General features: G+C 41.8%; 1 protein-coding gene across 6 annotated transcripts in view; it reads right to left on the bottom strand.

The window, feature by feature from the left end:
• Nucleotides 1–710: 710 nt before the first annotated feature.
• The window catches only part of tns2a (tensin 2a), a 69,851-nt gene continuing 51,605 nt past the window's right edge, over nt 711–18,956 (bottom strand). For 5 of the 6 annotated variants that reach the window (XM_028019600.1, XM_028019676.1, XM_028019897.1 and 2 more), the window contains 18 exons: nt 18,710–18,793; nt 17,446–17,558; nt 16,465–16,525; nt 16,253–16,328; nt 14,122–14,251; nt 11,973–12,038; nt 11,747–11,863; nt 8,972–10,543; nt 8,546–8,711; nt 7,061–8,130; nt 6,838–6,966; nt 6,616–6,711; nt 6,291–6,368; nt 6,074–6,151; nt 4,211–4,379; nt 4,055–4,123; nt 3,749–3,778; nt 711–3,041 (listed from right to left, as the gene is read on the bottom strand). In XM_028019600.1, the coding sequence (XP_027875401.1) occupies nt 2,903–3,041; nt 3,749–3,778; nt 4,055–4,123; nt 4,211–4,379; nt 6,074–6,151; nt 6,291–6,368; nt 6,616–6,711; nt 6,838–6,966; nt 7,061–8,130; nt 8,546–8,711; nt 8,972–10,543; nt 11,747–11,863; nt 11,973–12,038; nt 14,122–14,251; nt 16,253–16,328; nt 16,465–16,525; nt 17,446–17,558; nt 18,710–18,793 (4,243 nt within the window). In that variant the 3' untranslated portion in view covers nt 711–2,902. The remainder of the gene's footprint in view (nt 3,042–3,748; nt 3,779–4,054; nt 4,124–4,210; nt 4,380–6,073; nt 6,152–6,290; nt 6,369–6,615; nt 6,712–6,837; nt 6,967–7,060; nt 8,131–8,545; nt 8,712–8,971; nt 10,544–11,746; nt 11,864–11,972; nt 12,039–14,121; nt 14,252–16,252; nt 16,329–16,464; nt 16,526–17,445; nt 17,559–18,709; nt 18,794–18,956) is intronic. The other variant, XM_028019747.1, reaches the window with a different exon arrangement.

The raw sequence follows: 18,956 nt of genomic DNA, 5'->3' as shown, positions 1-18,956 counted from the left end.
CAGCTATGAACCATATTTCACCACACACACACAAGCCCACTTTCTCACTACTCTCTTTACTTCACTAGGAAACTGCGAGAAAGCATGTTTGTATGAAACAAGTACATACTGCACAACTTCAGCATCTATTGTTGAGCAAAATGATTCGCCCCGTGTCCCACACCCCGACACGAAACGGCAAACAGGGAAGACTTGGCAAGACAGAATTCCCTTCAATCCGTTTCTCATTTCATCAACGTACATCTGCAAATTCCAAAGTGTATTATGTGACCGACCAACGTAACATGATTTTCAGATACTTTTTGTTTCCAATTACTTTCTATCACTTCACAATGATGTGCTACTTTCTGTTGATCTATCACACAAATGCTAATAAAATCCTCTCAAGTTTGATAGGTGAAAAAGTTGCTTATTTTGTTACAGAGGAAACAAAGTAATTTATTACCAGGGGAAATTTCTGAGACTAAACTGAATGTTATAACTAGAGAATTTGCTGTTCCCAGTGTAACAGCCGTGAGAATGTTTATCTGCAGAATGATTGCTGCAGAAAATGCAAGAAAAAGCAGAACCTGAAATGTCTGAACAAGCTGGAAAGTAAAACATAGCAAATAATATAAATTAGCAGAAGCAGAAATGAGTAAGAATGAGAATGGAGTAATGCATTCTCACTGATTATCCAACTAATAACTCACTTTCCAAGAAACACACAGTTTTCACTTTGATTCTTTATTGACTTGCATACAAAATAGGCTCCCATCTTTCCAAATGAACAAACTGTTTCCTTTTTTCTTCTTCTTCCCCCTGCCCCATAGCTGCATGTGAAAATATATTACTACATGATAACATCATAACCACAATATATTATTGTTGTAATACAAGTAGTGTTTTTTTTCTACCAACTAAGACGACACTAAATGAATGCATAACAAAAAATACAAGAAGGAATAAGTACAAAAATATAACTTGATAAAAAGCTTAATACAAGAGTGCTTCATCTTTTGGCCACTCGTGTGTGTGTGTGTGTGTGTGTGTGTGTGTGTTTTTAAAACTCTTAACATTGGTGTCATTTATGTTTTCATTTTGTTCAAACAATAGCTGCAAACATTTTCCCACCACGCTGCCCTCTAGAAGAGCCGTTTGACAGCTGAGCTTCGCCCTTGATTCACATGCACTCTTTTGGGAAAAACCAGACTTGACTAAACTTTTTATCGGACGAGTTTTCACCACCTCAGCCCACGTTCACCTTCAGCGCATGCACAACTCTCTCATCACAAGATAAAAAAAACAAAACAAAACAAACAACTCGCGTTCGGGTTTTGCCTTCCCCGGCTCGCTCTGAGTGATCGGACAAATCTGAGTTTAACCCAAACATGATTGTCGGTTCTGATTATAAATGTGGTAAATGCAGGTGAAAGGTGCAGATGTGGATGTGCTTTACGTACATTAGAATACTTAACATCTCTACATACAGGAAGTTAATTACATCACTTTGGTTACTCTTAAACAGAAAAATAAGATTTTTTTTTTTTTAGACTGGTACAAAATATACAAATCTGCTGTCATTTAAGGCAGTTATGTTTCTAATGTTCAAAACTCACAAGAGCTGTTTGTTCATTTCTGTGTGTGTTGAAGGCGTCAGTATGGCACATCGCGTTGTCATTTAATCAGGGCTGTTTATCAAAAGGCAAGATTGGTTAATCAGTCATACAAGATCTGAAAGTACTTCACTATTGATGAGTGAGCTTCACAAGTAACATGTTATCTCACAGTTTATGTTTTATCAGGACATATTGGTGATGTTAACACATTACACAGAAATGAGATTAAGGTAAATAAAGGAATTGGGGCTGGTCATTCAGACTGACCTGGAGAAGAATATCCATCCCTGTCCATTAAAACCGATTAGTCAGCAGAATTTGGAATGATAGTGAACACAATCACAACTTTGGCTGAAATGATTATTCAGATTAATTGTGATGAATCCTTAGTGAAGTAATCAGCTAAGTTAGTAATTGATTGTTAATAGGACTTTACATTCAGAGCAGTGATTAAACCAAAACTGGACTAAAATGCAAAAAACAATTTTTTCTGTCAAATTCACAAAATGAATGCTATATTAAGCATTTTTGGGCCATAAAGTGTTTTCTTTTTTTAAAGAAATGAATTGCAATATTTATTTGCATCTTTTAATATATTTGTAACGCATAAAAAGGCTCAAGTAGTTATGTGAAAAATCTGTAGCCTTACAAATTTACTGATAAATTGTTGGAGTAATCGATAAAATAATCACTTAATAAAATAATTGTTAGCTGCAGGCTTAATGATAGCACTAATATATGTAATATTATCTCACATCATATACATGACATTGATTTTTAATCACATATCGGGTAGGGACTTTTTATTGACATTCGCATTGGGAGACTGAAAAATCCTGATCAGGACAATCCGGTTACCATAGTTACATTTAAGAAATCATTTTTATTTGCTGACAATAAAAAGCAAAGGAGCTCAGTGGAGTTATTGAATCAAGGGGAAAGAACAGACAATAGGTAATAAAACTTTTACCTGAAAAATAGTTTCAGCTGATGCAATAGAAACATTTAAACAAAGAAAAATAGATGAGATATCTGATTTCTATTTAAAAAAATTTTTTTTTCCCTCCAGCCAATAGTTGGCACATCACAGGTCATTCCATCTTCAGTAGATCCACACAGATGGAGATGATCAGATTTCAATATCTAAAGTAGGTCATTTAATCCTCCATCTTGACTCTTGGTAACGGCCCCTGATGGACGCTTGCTCCGCTCTGTCGAGAAGCCTCCTCATTCAGGAGTTGTGATTGGAAAAACAAACAAACACTGAACGGTCTGCCGGTCTGATCGACGGACTCCGGGTTTCTTCATCTGCGCTGCGCTAGCATGACCTTGTTGATGAAGTTGACGATGGCAGAAGCGGGCTGCTCGGGGTCCAGCTCCGCGAAAAGGTGGCACAGGTTCTCCGCTGTGCTGCCTGGTTTCCTGGCAACAAAACCAAACACCCTGCAGGGGAAACGAAACAGGAAGTGTGTGGGGGGGGGGAAAAAGATTTAATTCTGAAGAGGCAAATATTTTGTCTAATGAGTAGGAGGAGCTTAAGGACCTGCTGTTAATTAAAACAGAGTCAGCTCTATGTAAAACTAGCTACGTTTCCATTGACAATATTACTGCACAAATTGACATTTTTTAAACAAATTTGCTTAATGGACACTAATCTGAGCCCAATTTCGGAAAAATGTTTTGGTACTAGGATGAGGTGGTTTGTGTTATAAAGTTTGATTTCTTTAGCAAAATTGCTTTGGCAACTCTTCACATCACACCAGTCAGCGGATGTTCCCACTGGAGGAGCAGAAGACAGGAAGTGGTGGGAGGATGATGGCGCAGCTGGTTTTTTAACGACTTGTCGCATGAACAAACTTATTCACTTGTGATTTTTAATTTTGTTTCGTAGTTAATGGAAACACTGTATTTGCTTTTTTTTCCTTTCTTTTGATATTAGTGGAATTTTGACAATGTTTTGTGCATATTTGTAATGATAATGCAGCTAATGGGTCACATTAGACTTGATTCCGTAATTAAATCTGGTCCACTGACAGATTTCGTCCCTCCCCCTTCCAAGGCTTCCATGCTGCCTGACGCCATGCAGAGGCTTTAAGAGCACTCGTTTCTGCTTCCTCAGAGCTCCTACAGACTGACAGCAGAGCACTTACTGAACCGTTGTGTTGTCGGAGTTAGTCCACCTGGAGTCCAGAGAGAGACAGAGACAGAAAGTGGACTCAGACATGCACTGAAAAAGAGGCAGAGCTGCTCAACAAGCTGATGCAGTAGCTGCAGCCAGCATGCCTATTAAAAATAAATCAACCTAATGTTCATGCTAACTGGCGAAAGAGCCAAAAAAATAACCTCCATGCATTAAAATGATGCCACATGATGCAGGAAAGCTACAGATTTCCTCTTAGCTTAGAAATGTCAATCCCACCCCTCACTCTAACTCTCTTTCTGTTTGAATTTCCCACCTCCTGTCCTTTGGGTCGACGCTGCTGAAGGTGACACTGTTAACAGGGTAATGTCTCCTGAAGAAAACTCTGGGGAAGGAAAAAAAAAAAAAAGCACACGTTGAAAGCGGGAAATTTATTCAAGATTTTTTTTCAGCGGGAGTCGGCGGCCTTTACCTCCGCTGGCTGTCGGTCAGCGTGATGCCCTGCGATGTCACCTTGAACTGGACCACGGTGGCAGACGGTCGAGGGTTCCGGCCCAGTGTGGCGTCCGTTGCTTTGGCGATCGCTTGGGGGCCGGTCAGCGACTCGGTTTCCACGGAGTTCAGGTAGAGAACGTTGCAGGCTGTGGAAGACACAAAGAACTCATAAAACGTCTTTCCACTGCATCCGTCAAACCTGGGCTGGGATATGTTTTCATAAAAACAGACGCATTGCCATAGATCCATACAGGGACATGAAAAAGTCACTGTATCGATACAAAAGTAGTTTTATAAATAGAGTTTTTTTTTCTTTCCTTTTTTCATTTGTGTTAGCAAGTTGGGGGAAGCTGGTAAGTTGGGCAAATGAGTGAACGTCAAAGACTTGAGACTCTTCTAGCAGGACAACGTCTCTAACCTTCCAACTAGAGCTACAGTTGTAGTGTAGACTGATTGATGTCTTAGATTAATCCAAGACATAACCTAAGACATAAATATGAACGCTTGTTCCACTGTGGAAATATTTGAACATTTACCACGTTCACACAGCAGGCAAATGCGACTTGTATCAGAACGACCCATTTCTGATCTTTTCACCCCTCCAGTAAGTCCAGTCTGTGTCCAGTCTGTGGCATTTTCCATATGTTGTGATACCTGATAGCTTTCAAAGTGTCTGCAGTTTGAACAGTCATATTGGATTTTATCAGATTTTTATCTGAGACATGTGTCATAATTCTGTACCTGAAGAAGCCGTAAACAATGGCTGAAACTTTTAATTATGAAAGGTGTCTGTCAGTGAAGAACACAACATTACAGTCTCATGACAACACATCCAATCAGACTTCTCTACAGAAGTTGCAGTCAATGTTCCACTAAAGGTCACTGCTTCCTTCGTCTTCTGATATTGTGACGATACTATTGACTCCCATTATTGAATAAACTTTAAAATTGATCCATAAACGGCTCAGTCAATTATTACTTCTATTAACAATGACCTGATATGTGGAAATCTACATTCTTCTTCTGTGCATACGGGGCCCTTTGGGTCATAAACCATTCACACAGGCGTCTGATTGCAGTCGCATTTCATTAGTAGCACAAACGACCACGCAGGAAAAAAAGTCTGAATTGAGCATCAAGACCTGTTGTGTGAACAGATTCTCCATCCAATGTCAGATTTTAGAATTATTTTTGAAAATAATTTTAAAACACTGATCTTTTTCCGTTCACTTTGCTATTATGCACTACTTTGCATTGGTCTGTCTCATAAAAATCCTAATAAAACATTGAGGTTGATGGTTGCAAAATAATGTGAAAAACATGTTCCTTGTTTATAAGATCCTTATAATGGTAAATTCAGTTTGAAACAACTGAAAAATAACATGTAGACCAGATTTAGATATTTCACTTGTCCAGAATGACATATCAAGGTTTTTTTTTTTTTTTTTTTTTTACCTCATTAGAAACAAACAAATCCTCTTGATCTAATTTTGACCTCTAAATAACACAATAATATTTTAACTGGATTTGATCCATCATTTATTCTCTGAGCGTCTCCTGAAAAGGTCCTCAAACTTTTAAGGCCTCAGATTTGTAGCAGGAAGTTTAATATGGTAAAACTGTGAATTGCTGCAGCAATACTGCCATCTTCTGATTTGGTAATGTCATTTCTAGTAAGCAAACTACATGCACAATGAATACCTAGTTACTTTCATGAGGAATTTAACTGGCTGTAGCGCACAGATTCTGCACAGATACAGCCAGTTTTTCACTGACGCTATGATAATAATACACTGCCTGGGTTTCAAAAGCCATGCTGAAGGCAGGATGAAGAACTCACCTGCTCCTTGTTTCAGCAGGTCTGCCGCTGTGCTGATGCTGGTGACTGGTTGAACCTCCTGCACTTCTCCTACAAGATCTGAGAGCATGGAAGGAAACATCATGTACACTAAGAGAAAATACTACAGGAAGTGAGCAAACATGTTCAACATGAAGAATCTGACGAAAAATACTGTCCTTTGCACAGTGTAAAGATTGAAGCACAGGGTTGGACCAACCTTTCTCTGGGATTTTAAGAGCGCAGGGCAGAGAATTGGGTGTGATAGAGTGCTGATAGACTAGTGCAGAGAGGCTCCCTGTTGATAAAATAATGACAGAAAAATAAGTTTTCTAGAAAGACAACATTAAGAAACAGTGTTCATCCATAACACAATCACATGTTTAATTTAAAGCACAGAGCGACGGAGAACATTCATTCCAGCCTCCTCAGCTAGTGTCAGCTTAATGTCAGGTGTAATAAAACTAATGAGGCCCCATGCACCAAAGATGTTCTCCTTGAATCATTAACATGAATGTTGTCTGAAAGTGGAGGGGAAAACATACCAAAGTGTGGCTCATTCTGACACCCTTTGATCTTCACTCCCCGAGGGCCTGTTTCTATCAGGAAGTGTCTCACCAGCTGTTCCAGGGGGTCGCTTGCTGTGAAAAACAGGTTATTACTGTCAAAAATGTCATGATCTCCTCATTTTAGAAATCTCAGCAAGGCAAGGTGGACTTATGACGATAGATTATGGAAAATGGAGAGATAAAGAGAATCCTTTGTACCTTTGCTGTTGAGGCTTGCGTTGGGCGGAGGCGTGGCCACCTTCAGAGCCAATCCGTAGGCTCCCTGGAAGGAGTTGCTGTCCCTGATCAGGAAAGTTCCTGGCTCTCTCTCCTTCAGAGCAGCGATGGCTACAGAAAAACAACCAAATGTTTCAAACTGATCCTTTGTTTCAAAAGCTTTGATTCTTTCAAACAACAATGGTGGTTTAGTTGGTGACCTTACCTTGCTCTCTAGAGATGCCTGGTTTGTACCAGAACCTTGAACTGTCTTGGACGAACTTCACACTGACTCGGTTTGCGGTCTCACCCTCCACTTCTTCGTTGTGTCCTGCAGGTGGTGCAATTTCCCCCACTGTGGGAGAAAATGTGACGTGGTGCTGATGCTGGGCAGAGGTAGGCGCCTGGCCCACATTTGGCCTCACCCCCTCACTGGGGGAGCCCGGCTGGGCAGGGTGATGTCGCTTCTCTGGCAGAGGTGGTTGTGGGTGGGGGAGAGGGATGGAGATGGTGGAGTAGTTGGAGTAGGAGGCCGGGTGGAGGTGCGGGGCAGGACCAAAATAGCCATTTCTCTTGCTAGCGTCTAGAGGAGCACTGTGGTCCAGGATGGCGTAGTGGTGGTGTGGGGGTCCGTGGTGCTGCAGGTAGTTAGGGTGGTGGGGTTCTGACCCACTCAACATTAACCTCCTACCCAGGGTGGCAAAACCAGGAACTGGGACTTCTGAGACCGGAGAGCCGTCCATGCTGCTGGACCCAGGCTGTGAGGATGGGGATGACGCAGGGGCCAATGTGGGGTTGGAAGTGGGGGATCTGGGGCCCTTTGGGTGAGATTTTGTTGGTGACGATCCATTCACATGTGCTGAACTCAGTCCATTGGCTTGGGTTTGGGTCTGAGATGTGGTTACTGTCTGGACCACGGTGGAAGGGACAGCAGCAGCTTCTGAAGGATTGAGAGGGAGAGTGTGGGGATGTGTGTTTGGTGCTGATGAGGAGGGAACCTGGCAGTGCTCCTGGTTTGTTGTGGTCGGTGTCACAGAGTCAAAAGGAGAAGCAGAGGCTGCATCTATGGTGCAGTTTTGGTGCGGCGCTGTGGCTTTGGGGGGATCTATCCATGGGGAATCTGGTTTGGTGGGTGATAAAGGTTCCTCCGGTTTGGTGCTTGTTTTTGGGTGTGCTGATGATTCCTGAATGACGTTAGCGTTACTAAAGTGTCCGTCTTGTGATGGGGAACCCTCGTTGTCACTGCTGATGATATCTGTGGTCCGGATCTCATAATCTCTGCCTCCGGGACTGGGACTTTAAAAGACAGACACAATGAGAAACACAAAAAAGCTGACTGTGGGCACAGTTATTAAAAATATCGACGTAAGGGAGAGTGATCCAACAAAATTTTGGTTAATTTAATAGGATTAATTAGGACCAGTTTGCAGTGGAACAAAAGAAACAAACACCTGAAATAAGAAACATGCCTACAGTGTTGAGCAAAAGTTTTATTTCTGAAACATTTTAATATTTTGTCATGTACAATCATAAACTTCAATGTATTTTATTGGATTCTTCAGTAAAAAACAGTGTATCTTTTTGAAGTGGAAGGAAAATCAAAACTTGCCGGGGTTTCTCTGGACTGACTGGGCTAATCTGACAAAAGAAAATGAAAAACTAGTGTTTCAAATGATTTCATCTTCAAATTCAAAGAGCTGATATGAAATACCTCTCCTGTGTGCGTAGTGGACTGCTGGTGTGGACTGGTGTCGATGGTCCGGACATGTCGGATGGTGTGGAGCAGGCCACATGAGCATCTCTGTGGACCCTCCTGAAAGACCCCTGGGTAATGTGATCCCTCCAACCCACGCTCTCACCGGAGCTACGAAGGCCATCTGAGACAAGATGGGAAGAGTAGAACATGTTAAATGGTTATCTCAATAAACAGTATCAACACAGTTACTGTGTGGCCAGAGGACACTTTTGAACATGAACTCCACAGCCAACAAGAAGCAGTTTGAGTAATGCAAAATAATTCTGGCATTTCAAGTAAACCTTTCCATGCATGCTGTTGTTGATTAGGGATGACTTATTCCCTCAGCATTCCTGTTAAGTAGTAACATACGACTGAGAGTGTGTGTTTACTGTGACTCACCAGTGTGTGAATCAGAGCTGTATGATTGTTGTGAATCCGCGTGGTGGTGGTGGTGGTTAGGGATATGGTCTGCTGGCCCGTTGCTGTGGCTGCAAGTCCCCACCATGGAGGAAGGCGGTGGCAGAGGAGATGTGGACTCTGACTGGTAGCCCGAGGCATAGCCTCTGCTTTCAGATGGCGAGGGCTGATACGGTGAGCAGGGGCACACCTGACGTGGTGTTTGGTACCCGCTGCTGCTGCTGCTGTACTTCAGATCCAGGTGAGAATGAGCGTGGGACCTGGACGCCTCTGGATAAGCCGGGTGACCTGACGGTAAAGGGTCAAAGCTGAAGGCTGGCAGATCGTGTCCCTGTGGGCCATAGGAGGCTACAGTGGCCCGTCTGTGCCAGTATTCTGCTTCTCTGTCTCTTTCCCACTGCAGTTCCGCCTCCCTGTCCCGCTCCCAGTGGAGTGACAGCTCTCTGCCTCGTCTGAGCCCAGGATCCCTCTCCCAGTGAAGTTCTGGCCCTCTGGTTAATTCCGTCTCCCTCGTCCTCCTGAGTCCTGCCTCTCGTTGTTGAAGCTCTGCCTCTCTGTCCCAATGAAAGCTGTCACCGCGCTCTAGCCTCAGGGTGTGATAGGCAGCTGAATCTTCTCTCCGAATGCTGCAGTCCCTACAAGGACAGCTAGAGGGTGGTAGGTTATCCATCAGCATTATGTCATGGTAAGTTGGACTGGTGGAGGGTTTTGGGTGGTGTGAGTGGGTGTGGTGGTGACTGAGAGGTGGGGGAGGATGATGGAAGGGAACATCTTCACGACAGTAAAGTCGACCAGCAGCAGGTACGGGATGATGGTGTGACGGATTATGAGAATGAGGGGTGAGGTCTGGTGATGGGTACGGACAAATATGTCGAGATGAGGGCGCCTCCGAACAGGAGCGGTGTAAGTAGTGGGGTGGGCCACTCTGACGGTCCCACACTAGATCCGGTGGAGGAAGAGACTGATGGGTATGTGGGCTGTAATGTTGACACATATCCATGTGTGATGGAGGACCAGCTGGGTTTGGACTGGTGGAAGGGGTTGCCCCGTGGTGCCCGTTAGTGCCGGGAGCTCTATCAAGACAGTAGCCATTTGGCATGAGGAGGGTGCGGTCACACCCCGGTTCAGCGCAGCGCTGAGACCGGTAACCATCCCTGCAAGAACATGACCGATTGAGCCTCAATGTCCCGGTTCTCTCCGGGGGCCAGGAATCGCCATCATCTAAAATGGCGGTCTCTCGCTCTCCATCCTTGTTTCCCTCAATCCCACCGAGGAGACGTTCCAGCTCCTCCCTTTCCTGTCTGGTCGGTGGTGGTGGGCGAACAAGTTCCTCTGGGTGGTCAGGATGGACTGATGATTGGTTCAAGTGGAGGGAGTGGGCTGAAAGGCCCGAGTCGGAACCTTGAGGGATCAGATGATCAGGTCTGTCTTCTGCAGGGCCTCCTGCTGGGCTGCTGCCATTGGTTGAGGTCAGAGAACCGGAGCTGGGACCTCGACGTTTCTTTATCTGAGCATAAAGACTTCCATCTAAAGGACCTCGGGTATGTGCAATGTCTGAAACAAAATAAAAGAGACAGCTCAGTTAAATATTGTGGTAATGTCCTTCTATCCACCCACAGTTTTTTGGTAATCAGAGGTTAACAAAATCCTGAAGGGAAACCAAGAAATCCTTCTCAGCTCTCCTGCTCATTCAGGTTGGAACCCAAAGCATTTCACAACCAGGAGGTGTAGGAGCAGCGGCTCTACAATGATCTCCCCCCTGAATGACAGAGAGCTTCAATCTATCCCTAAGCCATGAGGTTGGTAACCCTATTTCCACCACTTGTATCTAGGAAGTTGTTTGTTGTATTGAGAATCAATTGGTCAGGAGACATGTCACATGACCATATGTGAGGGTGAGAATATAAATCAACAATTAAATCAGAAGCTTAACTTTTTAGCTCATCTGTTTTTGTACCATGGTAGACCACAGCAAAAAAAACAAAACAACTCCAATGAGGTCCCAGTACGTCTATCCATCATCAATCAAGACATTTAACAATTGCCTCAACCTAGCCTGGTAAAAACCAGCCTCTTGTTCTACAGTTTGCTCTGTGCACATGAACTGGATCCTCAACTACTGAGAATCAATGATCTGGTGTGAGGTATGAACTCTGAAGTTTTAAACATTTGGATCTGATTTTACCAAACTGCTAGTGTTTGGCCATGACTTTTGTAATGCTTAATGAAGCTTACTGGAAATGGTGTGCGCTGTAAGTAACTTTGTGGGGATTAGTGCCATGACATCTTTGCCAACAAGAATCAAACATGGCCAACATGGATAGAATGACTTCGTTCATTTCCTCTGCTGTCACTGCCAAACTACAACCCTATAAATGCGGCCTACAATTCTAAAGCACTGCAAAAAAATGTGCGTAATTTCTCACAACTCCTCCTCCCGCTCACTGTTTGGCCCAGTTGTTGGACAGATTGGCCCAACATGCTCAGTGGAGGAAATCCCATACAGAGGACTGAAGAGAGATGAGAATTGAGTGGAGAGGCACTGACTCTTGGATGTGAAATGATTCAGCACACATTGAAGATCAAGGCATGAAGATCTCAACATAACCACATTATCTGTAAACAGTATTACTTAAAGTTGTGTGATGAACTAAACTCTTATCAGCCCTGTTGCACTTTAGATATTTTATGACTGTGTGCCTCTGATTGTCTAGGGTGGGCGAAATTTGAGAAATGGGGCATTAAGACACCAGTTACCCTCCAGGCAGTCCTGATATCGCTGGTTAAAGTTCTCATAGGAGTCCCAACGAACCACCGGATCTGAAGTGTTGTAGTCGACGATGACAGCTGGGTCGTTTTTGTGGTACTCACGGCCTGTGGAAAAGCACACATTGGGTTTCCAATTCTTTCTTTCTTTGAATGAGTGAATAACATAAATGTCCAGAAATAGACTTGAGCAAAATCTGAAGTTGGGCATACTGACCTTTGACCCTCTCAGGTCCTGAGGAGAAGACAAACTCTACAGTGGCATCGGATGCAAATCGTTCATCTGGGGATAAGATGAAATGCTCAAATGCTCATTTAAAAGAAAAATGTCATAGAAACTAGATCCTTGGCTATAGAAAAGCCAATCGGTTTCTGGAAATAAATGATTTTATTATATATATTTAGATATATATAAAAGGGAAATGGTTATTTAGCATGCTGGAAAACCCTCGAAAGCTCCAACACTTATTCCACAGATGTATATAGAGGTGCGTGACTGATAATCACACACTTTAATGCTTCATCTCATCTAAGGAATAAAAACCACACTGTTCCTACAAACATGCAGTCTGTTATTTCAGAGAAAGTGAAACTGAGGAAGAGCTGAAGTAAGAAACACATTCATTACAGACTTAAGTAATGCATGTCCACCAACCGTGTATCATCACATCTAATTCTCACTGTACTCTACACCAGGGAACTGTTATTACTTCCAAGATGGGGATTAAACCACTACTATTTAAGGATTTATTTGACCACAGTATCATGAGGCCAAACCACTGCAGATATATTCCCACAATGCCAGTTTCAAAGGCTGCTATTTTGTCAGTCAGTGCAGAGATGACGATATACCGTAACAGAACCCAAATAAATGAGGTATTTGGGGGAAAATACCATTTTCCTTGCAACATTTTATAAGATATAAAGGGACTGCACTTCAATAACACAAATGAAGAACATTTCTTCATAGTAATACGGTTTTATAGCTGCTGCTAAAAAACATTCTCTGTGAAAATGAAATGTAAACTTTATTTAATTCATATTGGAAACAGCAACATCATAGTTCTGCAGTAGGGAAATTCAGGGGCAACAACAGCAAAGTGACAGGCTTTGCTTTGCTGACATGTGCAAAGACTGAGCAGGGGGAGGCCATGGCCCCACCCTGCATAATGCTCAGAGAATCATGTTCAGTTCATACAAAGGCATACACAACAGGGTTTCAATCAAGACCTAAATGAACAATCTAATAAATAAATACACATGTTAGTGGTGGGACTTGATTAAATTTTTTAATCAAGTTAATTGCAGGATCTGTAATTAATCAAATTCTGATCAAAAACTATATATCGAAAAAAGAAGCTACACTTTCAATTCAAATCCCCCTTTTGTTGCTAAATCATTGCATAAATAGATATATGAGCTCAAAAACAGACATTTATTGTCTTTTATCTGCTATTCAGGTTATTCAACAATCAAAGTGGTTCAAAGTGTTACTCTACCCACTCAGCTTTTTAGTGTTTCAGGAACCCCTGATCATTCATGACACTTTAGAAATGAAGGCGTTCATAACTTTAGGGGACCGTGGATGCTGACATTAGCATTAGGGACATCCATGCTGCAACATGTTTAGCATTGACATGCTATTTTAGGCTTCAATAGCTTTGCTGATGGGGTAATTCCTTTTAGCACAACTTGAACACAATAGTCTTTTCCAGTATCCCATCAGATTGTTTTGTTTCTAAACAAAATTGAACCCCCAGTGGGCTGAGAGGAGCAGCTTCATCGTCCATTGCTGTTGTTTGCGGATGTGGCTTGTGCATCAGATTTATGCACAAGCGACAGATTTATGCCTTTCTATTGTGCATACCAGAAACACAATAGAAAGGTTCAGGGTCGGGACTTCTGCACGTTAATAAAATGCAGTTGACTGTTGTAAATGTTTAGCATGTTCAAATCTATGTAAGGAAATCATATGATAGAGTATGGGCAAAATTATAATTTAAGATACTGTTCAGATATCAAAAATAGCATACTCCATATGTATGTGTATGTATCAGGCATGTTCTGTATTCTTTTTTTAAAAAGTCTGCCTTTAATTATGAATAATTCTAGTAACAAAGCAAAAGAAAACGGTAAAAAAAAAAAGTAGCCAAATCCCAAGAAGAAACCTTGGGGAAAAAACCAAAACAACTGGTCAGCTATTCATTAAGATAACTTTGCAAGAAAACCTCTCCTCCAATCGCGAACGGATTAGAAAAAGTACACAATAAAACACAACTCATAAACCCAAATCCTCACTCTTCATGTCTGTGACCTTTGGTTCCTTAACTCCTGCCAGCTGCATCTACCCAACTCAATAAACTCACCGGTGAAAGCTTCATCCAGTTCCCCCTTTCCAAACCAGAGCTGGGATCCATGGATGGTGCAGGTGTGGAACTGCAGCCTGAACACCGTGTCTCTGTCGGCACTGTGGGCCCGCCTGTGGTAGCATTTCACCTGAAGGGGGCAGCAGAAGGTGAGGGAAGCAATGGAGTTTTGGAGCAGATGTGGGATAATTGCAGGCCTGTGGAGTTAATGGGAGGCCTTGTATTCCCTGAAGAGTGACACCTACACTTTTGAAATGTCAGACTGCACACACAGACAAATTAGGATTTCTGGTTAACAAGCTGCTCTTTTTCCCCATCTGAACTAGAGGGCCTTGCAAAAGTATCCACAACCCTTGAACTTTTCCACATATTCTAATTTTGTAGCTATAAGCTTTAATGCATTCTGTTAAGCATGCTTTTCCAAAATTCTTCCAAATGAAATCTGAATTGCAATGTGCGTTTCTATTTTGTTGTCTTTATTCTGGTTCTAACTAAAAATCCTTTGTGACCATTTTCCCTCACATGTAACAAAATCAGTAAATAAAACTTGCATGTTATCTCATACTGAGTTTTCTGGTCAAATGAGACTAAAACTGAACATTTTTGCTGATTGGAAACCTAACTGGTGGTTTTTGCCCAGGGTGGCTAAAGAACAGATGGGGAGATGTTGCACAGGAACACCAGATAAAAAAATATATTTACCCATCAGCTGAGTTTTGAAAGACATTTTTATTCCTCTCATATGTGTGCAGTTAATGGGGAGCTGGAACCCTTTGCTTGTGGGTTGGGGAAAAAAAGACAATTTTACATGTTTTGAGAAGAACTTCACTACATTTTGACCTGCTCCAGAATTCATATGATTTCCTGCATTTTGATTGGTTAGGAGGCAGCAGAAGGAGACGGTTACCCAGAGTGCCACTGCCTAACAATGCACACCACTATAAACACATCATCGCCATGGTGAAATGTTGACAGCATCGTACTTTTCCTCTACAACACAGGGTGTCAAAGAGCATTTGACCTCAAGGCCTTGAGTTTATGTGGCCCTCAACACCCTAAAGGACAAAATACATCTACAAGATGAGTTGTGCACTTAAATGTTATATTATTAGTCAAATCAGATTTTTTTGGATAGTGCCAAATTACATCAATGTGAAATTATGTTAAATATCAGTATAAGCAATATTATTGAAACAGTTTAATAGGTAGTTTTATTAATACAGTCTGCCACAACCGGCTCTTTAAGGAAATTCATGATCTCGATGTAGACTGCACTGAACATGAGTTTGACCTTTGCTCTATGCGGACAGTGAAGCTGCTCAGTGTTGAGGAAAGAATCATGGTGTATCCAGGAGGAAAACCTCTTAAAAACCGCAAAATAAACCCTCCTAAAATGTTCACAGTTCAGCAGAACAACCTAAACATGGCGACCAGAACTAAAATTAGTTTAAATCAAAGCATTATTATTGTGTTAAAACGGTCCAGACAAAGCTCAGACCTGAATCCACTGAGAATCTGTCAAAACATAAAAACTGAGAGAAACGCTCCATCCAATCAGACGGAGCTTAAGCTATTTAGCAAAGAATGGGCAAAACTTTAAATGTGCAAAGCTGGCAGGAAATATAACCAAAAAAACTCAAGACAAAAAAAAATCCCAAAATACTCAAGTTGGTCCAAAATATTCCAAATGCAACCAACATGCAAGAAAAATGAAAAGAGTAGTTCAAACCCTAAATCGTGTTGGGGTGTTCATAATTTGAGTCTGATAAAATTCTCTCAGGTTCGTGGCTGTGACAGGAGAAAATGCGAAACAGTTTAAGAGGTGTGAATAGGTTAATCCAGAGGTCAAAGTTTTACCTCATGTAAAGCATATTTCTTGTTATTATATTTTTTGATTTTTCTATGTCAGGTGTTGCAGACAAACTGTGTGATTTATCCCACATTTTTTCATCAATATTAAGGAATTTGTGACGTAAAACAAGCTCATATATCTTGCAAAAGTTACTTGTAAATTTGTTTTGTCTATTTCAAGTGTACTAAGATATTTGTGTTAAAAACTAGACCAAAGATACAAGATCTTGTTTTTGCAGTGCAGGCCTTTAGTGTGGGATTTCCTTCACATTCGACTCACCATGATGTCACCTTTGAGCAACAAGGCCGGTTCGATGGACACACACAGTCGCCTCCCACCAGTGCCTTGAAGGTCACTGTGAACAACAATGGCTTCAGAAACAAGACGGCGTATGCAATGCTACTTTTACTGCTTAACTTTGGAGCAAACTGGTCAAATGTCAATGCTTATCTGGTCTATCAGTTGGCCTTTCAAGAGGAAGGCAGACTCACTATATGCCTGAAGTGTAGACCAACTGCATGGACTGATAGATCTTCAAGAAGGGGTGGTAACCTAGGAAGAGGAGAGATAATTTTAGACTTTGTGAGCATTGTCAGCGTCAGGACGGAGGAATGTGCTGACTTCCATCCACTCCTTCTGGACCTGATCATCAGATTAAAGACAAACAGACGGACATGTGTGTGGGTAGAGAGTGAATTCAGCCGTCTATGGCGTCTGCATTGAAAACACTGCTGCAATTCCACTGGGAAAGCCTGTCAGGGGACGACGCCAAGACAAACATCACATCCCCTTATAGGATGTGTCTTTATATGAAGGGACAGCAGATCAGTGACAGGAGGTACTTCTTGGTTCCGTTAAGAATTTTCTTACAACTGAACCTGGAAGCATAGTTTCATAGAAAAACATCATGATCTTCAGGACATCAGTCATCAAAACAAAGTCTCTCCCTCTCTCCCTGTTTGTCCTGAATCACAGGCTCAAATTATGATGTAGCATTTTATTTTGGCAGCAAAAAAACTTACACTACATTTCCTGCTTTTATTTCTCCTGATTTTGAGGCTTTTTGCTGATGTTCCATCTGATACAGGATTTTCCCAAATGTAGTATAAGCCTGGCGGGCCACCAGGCTAAGTGTCATTTGTTGTGTGAGCAAAAATAAGGATTAAGCTGGATTTGTAGTTTACGCATCGAACTGGGAGCCAAAGGATGCCCAATTGCATCATCCCTGAAAATGCAGCTTGGCCTCACGTTATATTATGATGCCTGCTTGTGCACCTCTAAATTTTTGTAACTTTAAATATTTTCTAATACAAAGAGACGATAGTCCAGTAGTGGACTGCCCTAGACCCCCCCAGCACTAAGCGTAGCAGGTTTTCTGGGGGAAACCCAGTTCATGATATTTGAACAGGGTTTCAAGAAACAAAAAGAATCTATTTTTAATAGTTTGGCTCCATACTAATGAAGAAATGTACCTCCTTCACCCTGGAAGTTGGGAAGCGACGGGATAAGAACTTGGTGGAGGAAGAGAGGGCTGCTGTTCATCTTTATCGCCCCAGAGAGAAGGCCTCCAAAGTAATAGATATACCTGGAAAAAAGAAGTGGACATAAGAATCAGGAAGAAGAAGGAAAAAACACATACTGTTGTTGCCAGGTAGTTACCAGTATTTAAATGTTTGGTAGAGGAGACAAAAATTCCTGGGCTTAGTTTAAATATTTTCTCAGTTTTTGGGCTACACACATGGGGAAACGGCTGCTTTTATCAAAAACCTGCTTTCAATGTATTTAGGAGGAAAAGTAGGAGGAGCAATGATCGGCTACTTTGGTCTATGTGAAAACCTCTTTAAAAGCAAGAGGTTTGGAGTGTGCAAGCGTGTGTGTTAAAACCATGCCAAGGCAGAAAGACATCAGCAATGATTTTAGGGAAGCCATCATTGATGCCGGTCAAACTGGGAAGAGATAAAAAGCTATTTGTAAGCAATTTGAAGTCTATTCTACAGAAGGGAAGATTATTCATTGGTGGTATCACCTCAAGATTGTGAATATATGGACTTGTTTTGCCATCACGGGGAGTTTGTGGTCATTGAACTCATCTAAATACCAAAGTGTTCTTAAGTCATGGTGTCTGACAGCTGAAGCTTGTCTGTCATGTAAGCAATAAAGTAATGTTGGACCGTAAATTCTGCTCAACACAAGAAAGGAGAATATTTTAGCTTTCTCTACTTAGAAAGATTTTAGCATGGATTTACAGATTTTTTAGCTGTCAGTGGTCAGTTAATGCACTAATTGCAGAGCGAAATGTTTGATTAGCATTTCAGCTAACCCTCCTCACGTTCACATTTTACAGGTTCAGCAATAACTCCCCCAAAATACTGTGTTTGTTAGCAGAACTCATGTTTATAATTAGTGCTATAGGGTTAGTATTTCTAACCTAAGGAGGATAAGAGAAACAAACAGATAACATAGTGATGACATTATTGTCAAATGACACAACCAACTTTAAGTTGAAGAAACAAAATGAACCCCATCAATTAATATGAATAAAAAACCTCTCGGATATTTTTCAAGCTAAAGATACCGCAGTCCAACAAAAAACTGAAGGCCAGAAGTGGTTTCCTTTTCCTTTTTCCGCCAATCGGATGCATTCATTAATTTGACGTATGATGTTGGACACCATCATCCACCCTCCCCACTGCATCCTCCCTATTATTTCCTCTCAGATCATCCTGCGGCCACTACCTGTTTTGGGACGGCTGGAGGGAAGAGGACACCTTATCTTCACAGAACTTCCTCATGGCCAGAGTACTGAGAGCCTGGTCCGCTCTGCACACAGATGTACACGCACACACAGAGACACACAAACACACACAAACACATGAGTGCTTTGAGTTGACGGTTTCCATCATGGAGCTCCAAAAAGTACATGGAACGGATACAGCTGGCATAGAGCACAGGATAAACTGTTTTCCACTGTTCCTAAAAGTGA

This window comes from Xiphophorus couchianus, chromosome 1, assembly GCF_001444195.1.
Source record: "Xiphophorus couchianus chromosome 1, X_couchianus-1.0, whole genome shotgun sequence".
Classification (NCBI taxonomy): Eukaryota; Metazoa; Chordata; class Actinopteri; order Cyprinodontiformes; family Poeciliidae; genus Xiphophorus; species Xiphophorus couchianus.
Note: the sequence above shows the minus strand (reverse complement) of the source record. Positions and strands in the feature narration are given on the sequence as shown.